Here is a 22,052-nt window from a genome sequence, read left to right as displayed (position 1 = left end):
CCACGCGCAGGTGTCGCTCGATTTACGAAAGGGATGCGTTCTTAAACAAACACAAACACGGCGTGGAACGACAATTTGTGAACTCGGAATGGCTTTTCACATTAATTTAATACTGAGAAAATAGGAATGTGTTTCGGACAGCCATTCCACCCCTGCTGTTAACCTAGAAATAAGAACGTGAATGTCAAAACGATTAAGTATTCATTTAAAACAAAACAAATTCACCTTTCCAGGGAACTCACCAACGGATCTGTATGTTGGAATAACTGGAACGGTGATGTGTAGGTGTTACCGTTGCACTGTTCTTGCTTGATCTTGTGGCACGTGCCGCAGTGAAAATTTCTGCACGCGGAAATTACGTTTCGTTAATCAAAAAGTGCCCCGTAATTTGTCAAGTTCAAGTATTAGGAATATCCCTGTGAGCCATTCGGCTCTTGAATCGGGTTCAACCGCAACAAACAAAAAACAAAAACATGAACAAGAAAACATCTTAAAGTGGCTATGTGACTGAGTGCAAACAGAAAATCCGAGAAAAGACAGCAAAATATTGCAGAAAAAACACCGTACACCAACGCTGTGTGCAAAAATCCCAGTGGGATGCAAGTCAAACAACCAACAACCAACAGTGGTGAGTGGCGGTGGTGGTGAGTGGTGGTGAGTGGTGAGTTGTGGTGAGTGGTGGTCACCAGGGCGGCAGGCTCCAGCTGGGACAGGACGTGGTGATGGTGAGTGGTGGTGAGTGGTGGTGATTGGTGGTGAGTGGTGGTGGTGGTGAGTGGTGGTGAGTGGTTAGTTGTGGTGAGTGGTGCTCACTTTTGTCAATTGCGTTTACACGCTGAACGTTTGTAAATCGAGGGATACCTGCACAGTACTGTGAGAACGTCTGCCTGGGAGATGGAGCGATGAAATCGGATCGTGTGCACATGCCGAGTGGATTCCTGCATCGCGGAACCGTGAGAGATGGCGATGGCTTCAGGTGGCCTTCATTCAGCAGTGGATTGATCACGGCTGATTGTGTGCCTATACCAGTGAACACAGCACCTTCAACCAAAATGTATCACCACTTTCGATTTAAAGCTTTCGTGACTACAGGGATTCATCTTCTTGGTTCTTTCGGTAAAGTCACGTAGAAGGGAAATAATAAAATAATAACAATAAAACATAATAAAATCATTCTCACGACGTTTCGGCCACAACCCAAGCAGCCGTCCTCAGGTGAAGAACAGGTCTGTCGGAAAGACAGCGTCTTTCCGACAGACCTGTTCGTCTTTCCGACATACCTGTTCTTCACCTGAGGATGTGGCCGAAACGTCGTGAGAATTATTTTATTATGTTTTATTTTTATTAGTTTATTATTTCCCTTCTGCGTGACTTTACCGAAAGAACCAAGAAGATGTATCACCACTGTTTCAATACAATAAATGCAACACATGGCGTGGTTAATTGTGGCTAACTGTAAACAATCAAGGGGAGGCCACTCAGCCCTTGGTAGGTCTATACATTAAGTACCATTTGTGTGGATAGTCACCGCTCATTAACACATTCCTGCGGAGGGAGCCTGTCAATGGCCAGGGTCACCGGCGGCGTGGTCTATTCCGCAAATATGCCCGACTGTGAGGGCGGGCACAAGCCGGCGTGAGTAGGTTAAACGTTGAGTTTTATAAGGGCACCACGGGGTGACCAGCCCCTGCCCACCCAGCCCCACCCCTCCCACCCCCCACCCAGCCCCACTCTCCTCACCTAGCCCCTCCCCACTCAGCCCCTCCCCACCCTCCCCTCCCCACCCAGCCCTTCCCTCCCCACCCAGCCCCTCCCTGTACGACGGACGGACGCAATAATCCCCTGTGGGCTGGTGTAACCAGGAGGTTCCTACCAGTATAATCTAATTTGTTTAAGAGCAGGTTAGAACCCATTTAGACCGAGTGACTCTTTTTCAAGGGGAGACATAGGAACACAATCGGTTCCTGCCGTAGAAACGTGGAATTCCCACATCTGCCTCAGGGCCACCAGTTGGTGGGACGGGTTACCACCCAATGCTCACCACGTGTGCTCATTGAGTACCCTATTCGAGACACGAAGTTTTCTGGCGGCGGCTGTAAAACTCCCTGTAAGTCAACGATGCCCCGAGAGGAAGATAACCGTGCCATGGTTCCAGCTTGTTTGACAAATTGATTTGCCCTTGGGGTGAAGGGTGCTCACATTGCTGCAGGTTGAAATCTCAGGAGATTGCAAACCATGGTGATTCACGAGCCTCATGTGTGCGCTCCCCTCTCTCTCTCTCTCTCCACGCACCTGCCCCACATCCCATAAAAGGGAGCTTACGGATTTAGTGATTCGCCAGCCACGCGGAACATTTGGCACGGGTTTAACTCGAGACACTTGAGGGCCACGTTCATATCTTTGACAAGATGGATGAAGCACATCTAACACCCCCCCCCCCCACTGTTGATTTGCCTCATTGTCTGTGACAGAGGCAGGCACTCGGTACATTTTCGCCAGAGACTCTGACACATTCACAGCTGTTATTTTTAACTTAAGGATAAAGGTGCAGCCTTGTAATTCCTCGCTCATATGCCACTGTTGGTTGAGAATCTTCACACAAGAATGGAGCGCCAATGGAATCCCTCCGTGGGGTATTTGGCCTACTCTTTCATGCTGGCCAAAAGTCGTGGAAAAGGTAGAGTACCCACACTTTTCCCCAGTTTTCCCCGAGGCGTCAATTTAGTTCACGAAAAATACCTACGCTGTAATATTGAAACAGCGAACAAAATATATCAATAATAATACCGCACCAACTAAGCATTGTCCTGATAGCAATCACTGCAGTCTTGTGTCCCTTCCTATTCTGTACTGCCACTGACAATAGGTCAATATGCGGGTGCACATCTCTATACAATGCATCATCATAGTTCTTGTCTTCCTTGCAAAGGCACGACAGATCCAATTCCACCTGTGTGCCCTTGTGCCACGGCACATTATGAAAATAAATGGTGCACATTGGATGTTTCCATAGCATTCAGATGCCCTATAGATTCCTATTATATAACCGTATTATAAAATGACGTTAAAGTGGATGTGACATTGCTTGTAAGAATGTCAAGGGTATGAACTGCATTAATACAATTATTTGCTAAATGTCTCGTATAAAAACCCACAATAGACCTCACAATGATGGACCCCTTGAGAATCCTTACCGATGTACACGAGCGATCATCTAGCAGACGATTAATCGATTAGTAAATATTTTTTCGGGCCAGATCGCCGCATGAGTAAAATGCCAATGTGTGTTGCATATCCTCCTCCGCCAGATCAAAGCGGTTGTTAAGTGTACAGACGTGCCAATTTGGTATTGCTCCAGCACCGGTATGCTGGAGATAAATTCACAAACCATTCAACAATTTGGTACAACATTTCGCTGGTAGTGACAACAAGCATCTTGTACGTACGTACTTCTCTCGCGCCGTATGTAGCCAACCATTCTCATCGGAGGTGCAATCATCGGGTGATCGCCAGAATCATGAAATCTATGTGGATTGCTCTCGCAACTTGTGCTGAAACGATAATAAATTCGCCACTTTTTTTCACGTATGCAACTTCATTTATTGGGCTCTGTCAGGTTGGAGGAGGGTAGTCGGCACGCATTGGCATTTTACTCACGTGGGAAAGTGACCCAAAAAAAATTAAATCAATGCCCAATCATAATGACGGTCACGAAAGCCTACGCGTTAAAGATGACGAATTGGTTCATGTTTGCGTTTGTAGGAGGGTAGCCCGTCTCGAAGACTCGTGCGCGTAGAGAGGTACCATTCATCATTATCAATGGCAGTTTATTTTACGAAGAGATTGCAAAGCGGTGAACGTATTATTTGCATGCGAGTGATTTAACAGACGCAGACCATCTATAGATTAGTATATATATGTGCGCGCGGCTACGAGATGTAGTTTCGACCGGTGTACGCCTCGTGTGACGGTTATTAAAATTGAAATTTCAGGTCAGAGCACAGGTGGTAAAACACGCTCTTGGAAGCTGTGTTAAGCTTTAATAGCCCCGTCACGTGGATTTATGAGAGTGTGTGTATCTATGGGAAAATGTGTCTACGAAAATGAAATACTTTAGGAGAGATGCGACAAACCTCCTTTGTGAGTGTACTGGAATGTGTTGAGAAATGTCGTCCCTTTCTCGAGCAGGCCATGGGGTGTATAAAGGACTGCGTAGGAAAGGCTTAAGGGTTGAAATATAAAACCTCCATGTTCGGTATGTTTACATTTTAACTACGTGTACACCTTTCGATTTAAAACTTTCGTGACTTGCAGGGATTCATATTCTTGGTTCTTTCGGTAAAGTCACGTAGAAGGGAAATAATACAATTATAAAAGGTTTATTATTTATTATTTAATTATTTCCCTTCTACGTGACTTTACCGAAAGAACCAAGAATACGTGTGCACCGTCAGGGTCAATTATATGTGTAATGTGTTTTCGGGTTTAACACAAAATACATGTTGAAAAGCTAAATTTCAATTTTAAACTTTTCTTTTTCCACTGAATGGACGATTAGCACGGTTGGCTACTTACGGTGCGAAATAAGTTCAACTTACACACACGTGCTTGTGCACTGTGTGTGTATGTAAGTTAAACTTTTTGTTCGACAGCCTACCTAACGTTTTACGTACTTGTTGTCATCAATCCACTGCTGGATGAAGGACGCCAGCCACTGGGCTTGTTTGACCAGTTCAGATATCACTGCCGATAGCCCCGGGGCTGGAAATCGAACTCAGGTTTGCCGGGTTTATGGCGCAAGTGGGCGCACTGCTCCACAAGTTTTAAGCAGGCAAATGGCTCCATAACAAAACAGCCAAAACGACTAAAAAAAACCCTACATTTTTTTGTTTGCACTGCTAAATTAAATAATTCTTAGCATGTCATCATGACACGAGAACAAAGCGACCTGCTCTGTGAACAAAGCCGTGGCATCTCCCGTTCATGTCCACACAAATTAGCGATAGAATTTGGTTAAAGGACCGGAAGTACGAGGGGGTGGCTTTTGCACTCTTCTCTGAGCGCGCGTTGAATGAACGCGGCCCACAAATGCGCTACCACAGTGGTGTGTGTGTGACTGTGTGTGTGACGGTGTGTGTGACTGTGTGTGTAACTGTGTGTGTGTGACTGTGTGTGTAACTGTGTGTGTGTGACTGTGTGTGTGGCAGTGTGTGTAACAGTGTGTGTGACAGTGTGTGTGTGACAGTGTGTGTGTGACAGTGTGTGACAGTGTGTGTGTGTATGACTGTGTGTGTGTGATAGTGTGTGTGTGTGTGACAGTGTGTGTGTGTGACTGTGTGTGTGTGACAGTGTGTGTGTGACTGTGTGTGTGTAACTGTGTGTGTGACGGATTGTGTGTGTGACAGGGGAGCGGTAGTGTAGCGGTTAGCGCGCTGCGCTATGAACCTGGCGATCCGGGTTCGATTCCCGCTCACGGCTAACACCAGTGACGATTATCTGAACCGGTCCTGGGCCTCCCCTAGGTTGACTCAGCCTCAAATGAGTACCTGGTGCGATGTGTCAACATCGCCACTGGGGAGACAAAGGCGGTCGGGCGTGGTGCTGGCCCACCCACCCCCTCGAGTACCGTTGCGGCCTTCATAGGTGCTCGCTAACAGCACTTGCCCCTACAGTCTGTTAAGGCTAAATAGGGGATCCTTTGTGTTTGTGTATGTATGTTACGGCGTGTGTGTGTGTGTGCAATCCACCCTCTCTGGACAGCCAGCCCTGAGCATTCGCATTCCTCACATTCGTGTTCATTGACCCCCGACAAGAGCTGATAAAATAATAAAAAAACGGCCAAACAGGTTAAATTATTTACAAATCACTCCTGTGTGACCAGTACATTAGACTTGCTTGTGTAGACACTAAACCAATTTTTTTAAAAATAAAAATCGCAGTTTTCAACAGACGCTGGTATTTTCACTGGCTGCTTGACGAGCTATCAATCCAAGCGAATAACCAGTATCGCTTTTCTTTGCACGAAGAAGCCTAGACAATTTAGTCGAACCGATTTGACCAACCCATTGGTATGAGGTTAAAACAAACTATTCCTCAACAAGCACACGGTGCATTATAACGCGTCTCACACGAGGCAGCTTCTAATGCGAGGTCGAAAAAAAAAGCGGTGAATGCGTCGAGCGCATTAGCTTGGGTGGGATTGCAAAGCGAATCTCGTGCCATCTCCGCTTTGCAGCCTGAACTACGATGGTGCTGGTGACGTTAGGTCACGCAGAGTTCAGTGCAGGGGTCCCCAATCCCCGGGTCACGGACCGGTAGCGGTCCGTGACCTGTTAGGAACCGGGCCGCACAGCAGCAGGAGTTGAGAGCGGTGAGTTCGCGCGTGGAACGCGCCCCCATTGTTTTATTAACAGGACCCTGCGGGGTGGGCTGGTAGGAATAATACTAATACCGGTACAGGGATATCGACCGCACACACACGCGCACACACACACGCACATACGCGCACACACGCACATACACGTACACACGCACACATACACACGCACACACACCGCACGCACACACACACACACGTACACACACATGCACGCACGCACACGCACACGTAATGAAGTTGTGTTGCTACGCTTCCAGTTCGCCGTGAATAACGATCCGAAGCCCAATAGCGCCCATTCATCACGCCGCTCGAGTGGGCCGGACACGCACACACGCACGCACACACACGCACACAGTCACACATATACACACAACAACAACAACCGCCATTCGCCACTAAGTGGCGGTGACGTCACCACGACGCTTGTGCCAGGCCATGTGCACCCTGAGGCCACGTGAAGTGTCGAACGCCCGCTGGCAGGAGGTCACGGGGCAGACCCATGTGCCACGGGTCGACTGACCGAGATGACCGAGATGACTGGCTGATGCACCACCTGTGCCCCCTACTGTGCCAACTTGCTGTGCTTTAGCCACCCGGCGCTCCGCTCGTTGTTGTGAGCGTCGCTCCTCCGCCCTCCGTTGTTGTTGGAGGGCGACTGCCTCCAACTGCCCAGTAGCGTCCTTCACGAGCCTCCTCCACTGAGGCCGATCTTGACACCGCTGGTACCAGTCATCGGCAAGTCCACTCAGCTCCACGTCCTCCTGTACCACATCACTCCATCTCTTCTCTAGCCCGTGTCGCGCCCGTTTAGCCCCCTCGATCCGGCCGAACAAAAGCTGTTTAGGCATGCGTTGGCTGGGCATGCGGGCTACATGACCCAGCCAACGCAGCCTTGCCTGCCGGAGGAGCTCACTGATGGGACTTTGCCCAGATCTTTCAAGGACTTGTGAGCTCCTCACACAATCCAGCCTGGTTAAACCCAGGATGGATCGTAGGCAGGCCAGCCTAAATGTTTCCAACCGGCGAAGATGCTCCACTAGGGGGGTCCACGTTTCGCAAGCGTAGAGAAGGGAGGGAATGACCGTGGCCGAGAAGACCTGAAGCTTCGTGCGGAGCGACAGACCAGGTAGCTTCCACACAGCGTTACGCAACCGATGAAAAGATATTGCCGCTCGACTGATTCGGAGTGAGACCTCTGCTGATAAACTGGAGCCGGTCATGAGCACACTGCCCAGGTATGGGAAACTCTCTACTCTCTCCACAACTGCCCCATCACCGATTGGGAGTTGTGGGGGCGGAGTGCCCGATGGTACAAAATACCCAGGCAGGTGCTTAGTTTTGGTGGGGCTGATGGTAAGGCCCCACCTCTTAGTGGCACGCTCCAGTCTCAGCAGCAGCGTCTCCAACTCCTCTTCCGAATGAGCAGCTATTACCAAATCATCGGCATACATAACGTGGTTGACCAATAGGGAGCCATCCCTTGATCGCACCCGAGCGTCGATCAGCCTCCCATTGTATCTGTACCAAATGGTAATTCCCCCGGTACAGCTATTGAAGGCTTCACGAACTACGCAGTCGAAATAGATGTTAAATAATGTGGGAGCCAGAGGACATCCCTGTCGCACCCCAAGGTGTACAGGGAAAGGCTCCGACTCCCGGCCACGTAGTTTTACCCGGGCCCGCTCACCATCATGAAGGTCCTTAATGATCGTGAGCAGAGGGTCAGGGACTCCGAAAGCACGAAGAACAACCCAGAGCCCAGGCCTACTGAAGGTATCATAGGCCTTGACCAGGTCAATAAAGCAGAGATGTAGGTCTTGTTGGAATTCCCTACACCTCTGCTGTAGCAGACGGACAGAAAATATGGCATCTGTGCAGGACCGCCCTTTCCTGAAACCGCATTGGGGCTCCGCAAGCCTCTCCTCAGCGTGCCTAGCAAGGCGATGTTGAATAATCCTTGCCAGGACCTTACCCGGCACACTGAGGAGTGAGATGCCCCTGTAGTTGTTACAGTCGGTACGGTCCCCCTTCTTAAAGAGGGGGACCACCAGGGCATCCTTCTAGTCCTGCGGAACCCGTCCAGTGGTCCAGACTGTTGTTATGATGTCATATAGGGCAGTCTGTGCACAAACTCCACCCTCCCTCAGCATTTCGCTTGGGAGATCATCTCTGCCCGGTGCCTTCCCTGGTCTCAGACTCCGGATCGCCCTCAGTACTTCCTCAACAGCTGGTACCTCAGCCAGCCACTCACAGGGGGTGACCTCTTCCAATATTTGAAGCACCGCAGCCTCAGCAGGGTTATCCCCACTTTGTGCCATGATGTTTTCCTGGCTGAGAGATTTTCCCTCCCCCAGGACCTCACAGAAATACTCAGCAAATCTGCAAACCTGTCCCTGGGGGTCGGAGATTGGATCACCGTTTTTTCCTCTAATGATGGTAATAGGTGTGGCGCTGCAGGTTACTTTTTTGATGGAGTTAAATAGTGATTTGTGATCGTGGGCCACTGAGGCAGACTCCATCTCCTCAGCAACCCGCGACCACCACCCATCCTTATACACACACGCACGCACACACGCACACACAGACACGCACACACACGCGCATACACACGCACACACACGCACGCACGCAAACACACACGCACACACACACACACGCGCATACACACGCACACACACACGCACACACATACACACACGCACGCACGCGCACACACGCGCACACACACGCACCTCTCACCTGCAAGGCAGCGGTCGCCGCTTCTCCCACATCTCTTATCGCGGCAGCTGTAACGATGGTGCAAGTTTGTTTTTATCATCAATTCCTCCTCCTCCACCCCTCCCCGCCACTGTTCACCCACCAGAATAAATGAGTTCGCCCATAGTCAGTCGATCAAAAAGTTTCGCCGTGAGGCGCCGGAAGCGACGGCCATCTTGTTTCATTCACAGATCGCAGGGGGAGCGGGCGGCCATCTTGTCGGACAGGGTCATGCCAAGTGTTTGCAGTAGGGGGCGATGTTGATACACGGACGGACGGACGATATAATCTATTGGTGGTCTGGTCCACTTCGTTTTTACCAGTATAATTGACCACTTCCATCCGCGCCTCTTTCCCGTACCGTGCACTTGTTGCAGTCACAGTGTTGGTAAGCCCACAAGCTGCTAACCCCTAGCCATCATGAGTAAAAAACAAACATCGCTGGAGAGCTTCTTTGAAAAGGGGGAAAGACCCAATGATGACCCCCCCCCCGGTCCGTGAAAAAATTTGTCTTCCACGAAATCGGTCCCTGGTGCCAAAAGGGTTGGGGACCGCAGATCCAGTGGACAGCGACGAGAGTGAGCTGCGAGGAACGTGCGTGTGTGTGTGCTGTGCCACGCAGGCCGCAGTCTGCTTACGACTCCGAGGCTGCAAACCTACTTGTCCTATCACTATGGACTTTTGGGATCTTTCATCATCATCATCATCGTCGTCGTCGTAATCGCGGCTTAATTTCAGCTTGGGGTAATTTTTGAATGCTCTTCCAGGAATTAAGCGATGATATTAAACTATTAGTGAACAAAAAAAACGAAACTATTTTTTTTTATTTTACCAGGTAAGGCTCACTGAGCAATACAGCTCTTTTTCTGAAGCGACCTGACCACAATTGATAGTTCAACAAAGCGAACCGTCATGTGGAAATGTACAGCAGCCAAATACTCTAAACGCACGTTTCTAAATGTAGAGGGAAAAATCGGAGGACCCGGAGAAAAATACATGCGACCACTGGGAGAGAGGCATGCAAACACTAAATATAACACATTCCTGCGGAGGGAGCTGGTAGGAACGTTGGGTTGCTCGGTCAATGGCCAGGGTCAACGGCGGCGTGGTGTATTCCGCAAATATGCCCGACTGTGAGGGCGGGCACAAGCCGCCGTGAGTAGGTTAAACGTTGAGTTTTATAAGGGCACCACGGGGTGACCAGCCCCTCCCCACCCAGCCCCACCCCTCCCACCCCCCACCCAGCCCCACCCTCCCCACCCAGCCCCTCCCCACCCTCCCCTCCCCACCCAGCCCCTCCCTACCCTCCCCACCCATTCCCTCCCTCCCCACCCTCCCCTTTCCACCCAGCCCCACCGCTCCCATTTTTGGATGCACGATGGACGGACACAATAATCCCATGTGGGCTGGTGTAACCAGGAGGTTCCTACCAGTACAAGCGTTAGGATTGGGATAGTGCCCACGACCTCCTGCACACCAGGCGAGGAAGTTAACATATTCGTCACCGTGGAGCCCCAATTACATTGGCACAGCGAATTCATTTCGCGTCATTTTGTCCTCGTGATGTGCAAGCAACGCATGTTAATACTTCACAGGATTATGGGAATATAGGGCAGAATAATAGAGGATTATTACGGATGGTAGTACTTTGCATCAAATTCATGACTCGAGTCTGACTCGAGTCCAAGTCACATGACTCGAGTCCACACCTCTGGTACTTTGTAGTCTGCCGGGTAGTGCCTTAAGCCAGTAATCCCAACTCAAAGCCAAGCCCAGCAGCGTTCCAGAAAAATGTCGAGGAAGAAATTTATAAGCGCTGATCATCATCACCGTCGTCATTCATTATTCATGGCGCGCCTCGCCATGCAGTAATTCTCGAGCCGTCAAGAAAAAAAAAGGCTACTCGAGATAATTACTCGGTAACTGCAGATGAAATACAGTACAATGTTACAAAATTATAGCGTAGACAACACCCATAACAAACGAGAATGAACAACATTGAAACGCTCCACTCTGCTTGATATTACTGCCCCTTTCTGTCACCTTCATTTGAAGTATTCATGTGCTCTAAAAAAAACACACACACCTGCCTTCAATTTAATGTTCAATTTGACGACTTTGTGTGCGCATTCGTAATATTTAACAGCCAAGCTGTTCCATAACTTTGGTGCCAAAACACCCAATGCCCATATCAGTAATCCTTCGCAATAAACGAAGCTCCATTGTTGGAAAAGCTTGACCGCCCGCTTGTGTTGTACCTGCTCGGGTTATCGCTCCTATTCAGCGAGCCATTATGATATCCGTAGCAAGCAATTTAGCGCTGCGCTTTTGCTTGCTTTGTGAACAGCGCGTAATTAGGGGCAGCATTTCCAGCTACATCGCCACTTTATGGTTTTATTTAGAAGGGGGTTTACTGGGACTCACTTACTAATTGCCAGGTGCTTAAAAGTTGATTGCTAGTGTTGCCTGCGAGAAACTTGGCATCCCCCCGTAGCACCTTGAAATGGTGATTCCAAGCACTTTTATTTTATCACCGCGCATATAGTAAGCAGTTTATTGTCAATATGGTTATTATTACTCCCCACAGGGATCCTGTTTCTGCAGTTGGCATTCTGCACAAGTTTAGGTGGACGTGGAGTGAGGAAATGTGTTGTTCTGCAGATACTATACTCTTTGGTTTTTTCGGTAAAGTCACGTCGATGAAAATAAAAATGATAAAAATAAAATAAAATAAAAAAGTGAAAATAACTAAATTAAATCACGACGTTTCGGAAGCAACACAAGCCTCCGTCATCAGGTAGGACAGCCACAGCAAATTATTTCTTCTCATCAGGTAGGACAGCCACAGAAAATTATTTCTTGCTGTGGCTGTCCTACCTGATGATGGAGGCTTGTGTTGCTTCCGAAACGTCGTGATTTAATTTAGTTATTTTCACTTTTTTTATTTTCTTTTCTTTGTATTTTAATTTTAATCTACGTGATTTTACCGAAAGAACCAAAGAGTATGGATCCTTGCAGTCAAGAAAACTTCAAATCTAGAATCTGCAGATACTACTTATATTAATTTGGATGTATAAGGCACCCTTAAACAATAGATCTCAGAATGCCATGCATATAAATGAAGATAATAATTGGGAAGTAATTGTGGAGAGAGAGAGAACCTAAAGAGACAAGATAGAGAACCAGAGAGTGGAGACCTTCATAAACAAGTGGTGGGGTCTTCAGACAGGAATTAAAAGCCTCTATTGTCTGTGAGTTCCTGATCTCCAGGGGCAGATGGGTTGGCACATTTATCTGGGAGACCGTCGTTCAGCAGTGGATTAAGCCTGGCTGATGATGAATGACTGATAACATATAGGCTTACATTACAGCTTATTGGGTCACTAACATCCAGGCCATCGGTGCTATGATTCAGGGCCGTATTATCCAATAGGGCCTACGAAAACAAAATATGACCATGTTTTTTGTTGTTGTTTGTAGTCACCAAGAAGAAATATATTTTTTATGGCTGCTCGTTGCAATGTGTTTGCATCGGTAACTAGTCGTTGATTCGTTGTTAGTGAGACATTACACCTAAAATAACAGTCAAACAAATCGTGAAGCTTAAACAAAAGTAAAGCAATAAGGTGCTCGCCACGCGGCCGTCTTGTCAGAACGTTGAATTTGTTATCGATGAAAAGGAACGGCATATTTTCAAAGTTGTACGATATGATAACACTGGTCAACACACTTTTTCTGGCAAAAGGTATTCCAACGGTTTAAGGTAAGTTTCGGGTGCTGATTCCAAATCTGGCATCAGTTTTTGTCTATCACATCAGGTTTTTGAGATATCAAATATTGCATTTTCAATAAAAACTGCAGAAGAAAAATATTAAATAAATGTGGATATCTACATAAAATTCTATTATAAACACACTATCCTAAAAATACAGCACCATATTTTAACACTAAAGCAGTCACTGACTCGCAACAACTTGCAATCATAAGTGACAGAGTTAATTTCGGGTAAAATCAATGAAAATGGGGTATGCCGATAGCATAAAAATGATGTGATAGAGCAAATCTGAGATCAGATTTGGAATCAGCACCCTGAAATTAGTCTAAAATAGCTGCAAAAGTCCAGGCCAGAAATAAAAGGTTTTTTTGTTGTTGACCAGTGTATTTAATGTACAAATTATTTGACATTTTCGCTCATAATATTTTAGGCTTACCTTGTTATTCTCTCTCAATAATTTCAAATTAAATCTGCTTATCTGCGGCACACAGCGCACTCCCATCGAATTATGGCATAGACTAAATAATGAACGCACCAGTAACGACATCTGTCCAGCGGCTGGACAAAGTTCGCGTGAAACAAGCGGAGTGACAGCGACAGTAATAACATGGGGTAGCAGCAGCAGCAGCAGCAGTTCCAACTGTCGAAAGTTATCACTGAAGGCCTACAAAACAGAAGTGCCTAGGGCCTACAAGAACCTTAAATCCGACCTTATTACAATTAAATATTGCACGTTCGTATTGAATTCTAATACCGCTGCAATCGAGACCACTGCTGTTATGCTGACGTGGCAATCCTTCTGACTTTCACACCCGCACAGGCATGAAGGGGAACCTAGCTGACGAGGGGCCTCACTCCAACGTCGCTGGGGAGCGTCGCCCTCGTTGACCTCGTGGAAAATGGCCAACCTGACGAGCAGATAACTTGTCCCCAAGGGCCCGATCATGCACAAGCTGTTTGCTCTGGTGCTGGGAAAGAGGGACCTCTCCCTGGCAGGTGACATCTTCTCCCTGGACGATGCCGAGATTGAGGATGGCCTCTCCGACGCTCTGGAGCAAATCAAGGTCATCGTCTCCTCACCGGTGAGCGAAACGCGGCTGCGTTTGAGTGGGAACCCCCGGTGCTCGACGCAACTTCAATTTAGCTACGGTTGGCCACGTGCGGTGCGAAAGAAGTTAAACATACAAAACAAGACAAAGGACCCCCTGTGTAGCCTGACCAGAATGTAGGGGCAAGTGCTGTTAGCGAGCACCTATGAAGGCCGGCACGGTACAGGAGGGGGTGGGTGGTCAGCACCACGCCCGACCGCCTTTGTCTCCCTAGTGGCGATGTTTACACATCGCCCCAGGTACTAATTTGAGGCTGAGTCGACCAAGGGGAGACCCAGGACCAGTTCAGATAATCGTCACCGGTATTGGTCGTGGGCGGGAATCGAACTCGGGTCGCCGGGTTCATAGGGCTGTGCGCTAACCGCTACACTGCCAGTGCGAAAGAAGTTCAACATCAATACTTACATCAATAAAGCCACGATGTCTCTACCTTTTTAAAAATCATCCCTCGACGAATGATTTGATGAGTCATCCCCTATAAGTATAGCTTAGTTCCATGATGTCATCGATGAGCCCTTAAGTGAGCAGCTTTAGAAGCTTTCAACCTCCGTGGAAAGGCTTCTTGATCATCCAAGTGTTTGTTTTGTTGATGGGATGGTGGACGAGGTAAATATTCTGGAATGTGGAGCCATTCTCAAGTATATTGACTGGTGGAGGCCACTAAAGCCTATTGACGATGTTGATGATGTCCTAATATATGCTAGATACACTCAAAGTAATGCCTCCTATTATTCCTCTCAATTACTTGTTAATGCCACTGATACAAAATAGTAGATGTTGTTTCATTGGATAGTCATGAACTCTTCTTCATATTTTCTATTCCATCAGTCTTCACATGGCAGTTGAAGCAATTTCTTCTTCTTCACCTGTCTATCTCTGTGATATCCTGGTCCTCTGCGTCAATACATCTCAAACGTGGACAGCCTCGATTTTAGATTTGAAGCTTTCGTTACTGCAAGGATTCATATTCTTAGGTTTTTTCGGTAAAGTCACGTAGGTAAAAAAATTAAATTTAAATTAATAAAAGTAAAATAAAAATCAAATAAAAATCACGACGAGAAATTCCAAGAATTTCTTGGAATTTCTTGGAATTTCTCTCACTTGATACAGCTATCGTGCTGTGACGGTTCCACCTGAAGACGGAAGCTTGTGTTGCCTTTGAAACGTCGTGATTTTAATTTTAATTTAATTTTACTTTTATTAATTTTAATTTTTTACCTACGTGACTTTACCGAAAAAACCTAAGAATATGGACAGCCTCCACTACTTTGCCCCTTCCACTTGGCAGTGCAAGGCCCCATGATGGTCATTTGTTGGCCCACATCTTATTTCCCTGTCCAAACCGAATAGGTCTGTGTCACATTATACCCAAATGTCACGAACATTTGTCTATTTTTCAACATACTCTACATATTTTCTATGCACGGTGTGCTGATGTTAAAACCAGAGGCCAGCATTCCATCAACGTAAAAGGGATTCACCGGTGTCACATGAATATTTGTGGATCGACATCCTGTGGGGCGGTGTAATTTTGACAAAATCTTGCCAGTGTAGGCCATTTCTCAGTGGGAAGAATGTATTAACTTCTGAAGGTGCCAGGTCTGGACTGGATGGTGGTGGGTTGGGCCCACATAGCTCGATTGAACTGCGAGTAGCTTTAGAACAGAGGTCGCAAACGGGTTTTAATTCCTTACCCGTACCCGGCCGCACCAGGGTCGCAAACGGGTACCAGTACCCGTACCCGGCCGTACCCGCACCCTACCCATACCCGGCCGGGTACGGGTAGGGTACGGGTATCGGGTACCTGATTACGACCTCTGGGATGAAGCCATGTTGCAGGCGCGGGTGGGTTGATTTTAGGAACTTGAATTGTGAGAAGAGACAAGACGTTGGGAAATGAGTGACACACGGTTACTCACCAGTGACTCACGGTCTACCCGTACCCGGCCGCACCAGGGTCGCAAACGGGTACCCGTACCCGTACCCGGCCGTACCCGCACCCTACCCATATCCGGCCGGGTACGGGTAGGGTACGGGTATCGGGTACCTGATTGCGACCTCTGGGATGAAGCCATGTTGCAGGCGCGGGTGGGTTGATTTTAGGAACTTGAATTGTGAGAAGAGACAAGACGTTGGGAAATGAGTGACACACGGTTACTCACCAGTGACTCACGGTCTACCCGTACCCGGCCGCACCAGGGTCGCAAACGGGTACCAGTACCCGTACCCGGCCGTACCCGCACCCTACCCGTACCCGGCCGGGTACGGGTAGGGTACGGGTATCGGGTACCTGATTGCGACCTCTGGGATGAAGCCATGTTGCAGGCTCGGGTGGGTTGATTTTAGGAACTTGAATTGTGAGAAGAGACAAGACGTTGGGAAATGAGTGACACACGGTTACTCACCAGTGACTCACGGTCTACCCGTACCCGGCCGCACCAGGGTCGCAAACGGGTACCAGTACCCGTACCCGGCCGTACCTGCACCCTACCCGTACCCGGCCGGGTACGGGTAGGGTACGGGTATCGGGTACCTGATTGCGACCTCTGGGATGAAGCCATGTTGCAGGCGCGGGTGGGTTGATTTTAGGAACTTGAATTGTGAGAAGAGACAAGACGTTGGGAAATGAGTGACAAACGGTTACTCACCAGTGACTCACGGTCTACCCGTACCCGGCCGCACCAGGGTCGCAAACGGGTACCCGTACCCGGCCGGGTACGGGTAGCCGGGCATCGGGTAGGGTACGGGTATCGGGTACCCAGTTGCGACCTCTGCTTTAGAAGCGGGCCATGTCTTTCTAACGCATTTCATTTTCACTACACAGTGAGTGGTTCTGTGATCTTCCCGGGCTAGCGTTGTGGTTCTGGAATTGTCAATTTGGAGCAAAATTTATGCCTGGGTGCATTCACCAGAAAGTGAACGTTCAGCGTATTCGGTATTTCAAAACACGATTTGTATAGCATTTTATTATGGAGCAATAAAAGAAAGTTATTGAGAAAAAACTTTTGGAAACGTTAATTTTGGGGAATTTCTCTTTTAATCTGTGATGCTCTTTTGTCAAATCTCTGTGGACACACAACATGCATTCAACAATGACAATGATTTGACATTAAATGCATCGCCGTCAAACAGCGTTCGTTCACTCTTGACAAGAGAGATCAACTCAGAGGCGCCATGGAGGCACCGACAATTGGGAAAGATAAATGTGGTGAACCGGTGCCAACAATTGCCAAGCTCTACAGCATATTAAGATGTTTCTAGCTAATTATTGACTGTTTATACGTGTAGCAGCAAACTGGTAGCACCCCGAGAAAACCTGCGCGTGCAAGGGGGAAACACTCTATCCCATACAAAAGTAACACGATATCAGCCGACATGTTTCTGTACAGCCTCCTCCTGGCAAGCCAGGGTATGGCACCTCGAAGCACACGGGAAGTGAATTTCGCAAAACTTGTGTGGTCCACCAACCCTTCCCTCCACAGTGCTGGATTAGGAACATGTGCTACTACCACCAATCCAGTGAATATATTCTCAAAATATAATAAAAACGGCTATGCTCCTTTATTCTATTGTTCAACGGATATATACACTTACTGCTATGGGTAGAACAATGCATAATTCAGTGATTTATATGTATTATTAAGCTCATGATAAATTCAGCGAATCGTTAAGGAGGGTGCATTGAGGCACCTGTTCTAAGTTGAGTATCGTATAAATGTATCGTTTTAATGCATTGCACTAAAGAGCTGTACTTGTGTGCGGAGTTTCAATTGTGGTAAATATTGCCATCTGCTGCTCAAAACGTGTTAGTTCTGCCCATTGCGCAACACAAAACGTGCACGGTGTTTCGTTACTTGTCAGTTTGCAGGGCATCATACACTGGTTTACGTGGTGTTGAAGGCATGGTGCCTGTTTTGTGGATATTTATGATCATCCTTTTAATTATATGGTTCACATTAATGCATCGTCTCTCTCTCACTGCTCATCTGTTCAAATTTGTCAAGTAAAAAAAATACCCGCGATACGGTAACTACCTCGCCCAGTATAACGGAGGGCCCAAGTTCAATCCCAACCCTGACGCCGGTATATTTGGAGTTTGTATGTTCTCCCCGTGGTCGCGTGGATTTTTATCCGGGTCCTCCGGTTTTTCCCCTCCACATTTAGAATCAATATTCGTTTAGAGTATTAGGCTGCGAATACATTTACACACGAGTAGCCACTTCGTTGAGCCACCATTTGTGATAGCCACGTCGCTTCTGGAAGAAAAAAAAGTTACGTAGCTCAGTGGTACTTACCTGGTAAAATAACAAAATATATTTTAATAATAGGGGTTTTCCCCTTTTTACTCGCAACTAAACTGAAACCTTTTTACAAGGCCTCATGTGTGCATTAACCACAATATTTGTGGTCAAAATACAAACAAAAAACACACTGCTAATATATGCATTGTCTTTGAAACTGATTGGTCCACACCAGAGACGGCTTTCTTTCGAGCCTCGTCTCAATTGGTGCTAGACCAGAGGACGCCAAAAGGTGTACAGCTCAAAGACAATGCACAATCAGAGTAATGAGGGCTCGGGGTAAGCATCTACATCATGGGATTCCTTGTAAAAAGGTTTCAGTTTTGTTGCCAGAAAAAAAGGGGGAAAACCCTGTTATTATATTTTGGTACTGGCAAAGGAGGTCTAATGATGTAAAATATAGTTTGTTGAATAATTGTGATTATTTACAGAAATTATTACCTCCTACTGGAAGACCACTCTTGCAAACGAGACTCATTCTGGTTCCTCGAATTCTCACCTGGTTAAAACAAAATAAACTCGAACACGTGGTGACATTACACATACATTCCTGCAGTACAAACATACTTCAATGTGTAACAATAGTAATAGTAGGCACGATTGGAACGCACAGTGGATATGGGACCGTGCTCAAGATAGACTGTGTGCACAACAATGAAAAAAGACATCGTTAAAAAAAAGCAAAATCTATTCTTGGAAGGTCACAGCTCTGAATTTTCATGTTCAGTTAGAGTTCATAACACCAGAGTACACACAGAACAATTCTCAAAATATTTAAATTAGTTTACCACTTCAGATTTAAAGTTGTAAGTGAATAACCCATTCAACAGGAATCAGCTACTCAGAGTGCCTTTCGCCTTGGGATCTGTGACGGGAGTCATGGAATTTCCATGATTTAACATTTAAGCATCGTGTGAGCTCGTTACCATCATTAGTCCCAGAGCAGAACGGAGACCAGCAGCAGCGAATGCCTCCTGTGAAGCGAGGTTGTTAGCAGCAAAAGGGTATGGTGGGTAAAATTCCGATCACAGGCCACACAGCGCTCCCTCCGTGAGATATCGCCCCTCCGTGAGCCTTTTGCGCGCAGTTCTAAATTCGAAACCAGTCTACACCACGTCGAGATAGTGAGAGATATTGTGCGCAGAATCATCTGCCGATCGACCGGTACCGGCGTTACACGTCCGCCACCACACACGGGAGGGCCCCTTGCGTTCAAGACTCGCGGCTACATTTTACCCCCCCCCCTTCATACCATTGCGGACACAATTTACCACGGTGTAACTATTTTACCCCTTGGTCAAGAGGCAACTATATCAGATGAACCAAAAGGTTTCAACGAACCTCCTTCAAATTATAATACATCGATCATCATTAAACATTTTTTTTTACTGAAGACTGTGTATACGGATAGCTATGTGGGGTGGCGGTCGTGGGATGGTTATTGCAACGAGCTATGAACTCGGCGACCTAAGTTGGATTCCCAACCAATGCCAATGTTAGCGGTGAGTGATATATGAACTGAACCCGAGCTCCATGTAAGTTGACTCAGCCTCCGTTTAGTGCCTGGTGTGGCGTGTGTAAATAGCAGCACTGCTAAAACTGGAAATTCACCATTTGCATCTCCATGTGGTACAACAACCCCAATGACCTGACATGACACGGGGTGGCCTTTATTCAGCAGTAAGTTAATGAATAAAAGGCCGTAAAAATACAAAGACAAGATTCACATCTTCTTGGTTCTTTCGGTAAAGTCACGTAGAATGGAAATAATAAAATAATAAAAGAAAACATAAAATAATTTTCACGACGTTTCGGCCACAACGCAAGCAGCCGTCCTCAGGTGAAGACCAGGTCTGTCGGGGAGACAGCGTCTGAATGAATTATGTTTTATTTTATTATTTTATTATTTCCATTCTACGTGACTTTACCGAAAGAACCAAGAAGATGAATCCCTGCAGTCACGAAAGCTTTAAATCGAAAAAGATTCACATCATAGTGCACATCCACACATATAGACTGTGATTGCGGGCAACTCAAAACCAGGTTTGAAACGTGACAATGATTTCGCATTCGGTATCGCGACATACATTAGTGTGTGGGAAGATCATTTCCTCTCCTAAACACACATGTGTACGCTGGGTGCCTGTGTTTTAAAATGAAACTTGAATGACCCAGCGCGAGGCAGACTCGTTACCATCTCTCTGTCGCGTATTTCTCCACAAATGACAAATTAATTAGGGGCCGTCCATAAATGACGTCACGCACCTAGGGGGGTGGGGGGTCAGACATTTGTGACGATGTGTGACGAAGGGGGGGGGGGGGTGAGAAATGTGACGTCATATCAAAATGCGCAACTTGAAATAAATATAGACAACACGTTCTACTTAATTGAATAGACTTTTTAATACATGTTTTCTCCTAAAACATCAGAGTGCAGCGGCACATTAAATACGCACTACAATGACAATAGTTTAAAGTGATTTGAAGCATGTTTTTTTTGGGGGGGGGCAGAGCTTTGTGACGTCATATTTGAGGGGGGGGGGGTCTGACTTTTTGTGACGCCGTGTGACGAGGGGGGGGGGGGTCAAAAAGTCATCTAAAATCGCGTGACGTCATTTATGGAGGGCCCCTTAAGAGAATAAAGGTCTCCTTCTCATGAACCCCATTCTCAACTCTGGCACCATTTCCGGTATGATTTGGCCTGATATTAATTTTCAGTAGAAGTCTTCTTTACAGACTGAAAATATGAAGAGCAGAACTTCTCACGCACACCGGGTGCCAAACACACACGCGCGCACACACAGCACTGTGTAAGTAATTAGATACAGTTGAATTGTAACACATAAGTCATGATAATTTGTTTACACAGAAAACGCCTCGGTAGGTTTCATGCGGCTGGCCCAATTCATTTCTGAGTATTTGTGTCTGCAAGGGGAATGCACAGTGTCGATGGGAAATCCACACACCGCCGTCATCATCATCATCATCATACTACCACTATTGAATTCTTCAAAGATATTTGTATGTTTGTCTTTCCATTTAAAACTCAAAAACTAAAAGTAGTACCGTGATGAGTAAATACGCCCACGATCAGAAAATACTATTTCCTCTTATAAAAATAGAAATTTCGATTTAAAGCTTTCGTGACTGCATGGATTCATATTCTTGGTTCTTTCGGTAAAGTCACGTAGAAGGGAAATAAAAAAAGAATTATCTTAAAAATGAGAAAGTTTGTTTCTTGAGAGGGCATGACCCGACCCTGGACGGTGGGCATAAATGTTTTAAGGCGAGAACCAACATCTTCTTGGTTCTTTCGGTAAAGTCACGTAGAATGGAAATAATAAAATAATAAAAATAAAACAATAAAATAATTCTCACGACGTTTCGGCTACAACGCAAGCAGCCGTCTTCAGGTGAAGAACAGGTCTGTTGAGAAGACAGACTCTGTGAGAATTATATTATTATGTTTAATTTTAATTATTTTATTATTTCCATTCTACGTGACTTTATCGAAAGAACCAAGAAGATGAATCCCTGCAGTCACGAAAGCTTTAAATCGAAACGAGAACCAACACTTTGGCGGCCAACTGCGAGTTGCAAAGCTCGATTAGACGTTGAGAGAATGTCAGCGAGCATGCCAAACAGTGCCTGTGTCGAGAAAGCGAAGAGAGAGTGAGAGAGAGTAGGAATTGCGTGCCATTCGCAAGGCGAACATCGCGATGAAGAGATGA

At 46.8% G+C, this 22,052-nt stretch overlaps 1 protein-coding gene across 1 annotated transcript in view; it reads left to right on the top strand.

Moving 5' to 3' along the window:
* Positions 1-22,052, top strand: part of VEPH1 (ventricular zone expressed PH domain containing 1) — a 187,999-nt gene that overhangs the window by 32,170 nt on the left and 133,777 nt on the right. Inside the window, exon 2 of the mRNA XM_078607698.1 lies at positions 13,732-13,993. Within this exon, the coding sequence (XP_078463824.1) occupies positions 13,856-13,993 (138 nt within the window). The 5' untranslated portion in view covers positions 13,732-13,855. The remainder of the gene's footprint in view (positions 1-13,731; positions 13,994-22,052) is intronic.

Source organism: Lampetra planeri, chromosome 28 (genome assembly GCF_965212315.1).
Source record: "Lampetra planeri chromosome 28, kcLamPlan1.2.h2, whole genome shotgun sequence".
In the NCBI taxonomy this organism is placed as follows: domain Eukaryota; kingdom Metazoa; phylum Chordata; class Hyperoartia; order Petromyzontiformes; family Petromyzontidae; genus Lampetra; species Lampetra planeri.
The sequence above is the reverse complement of the archived record's forward strand: the minus strand, read 5'-3'. Positions and strand labels throughout refer to the sequence as shown.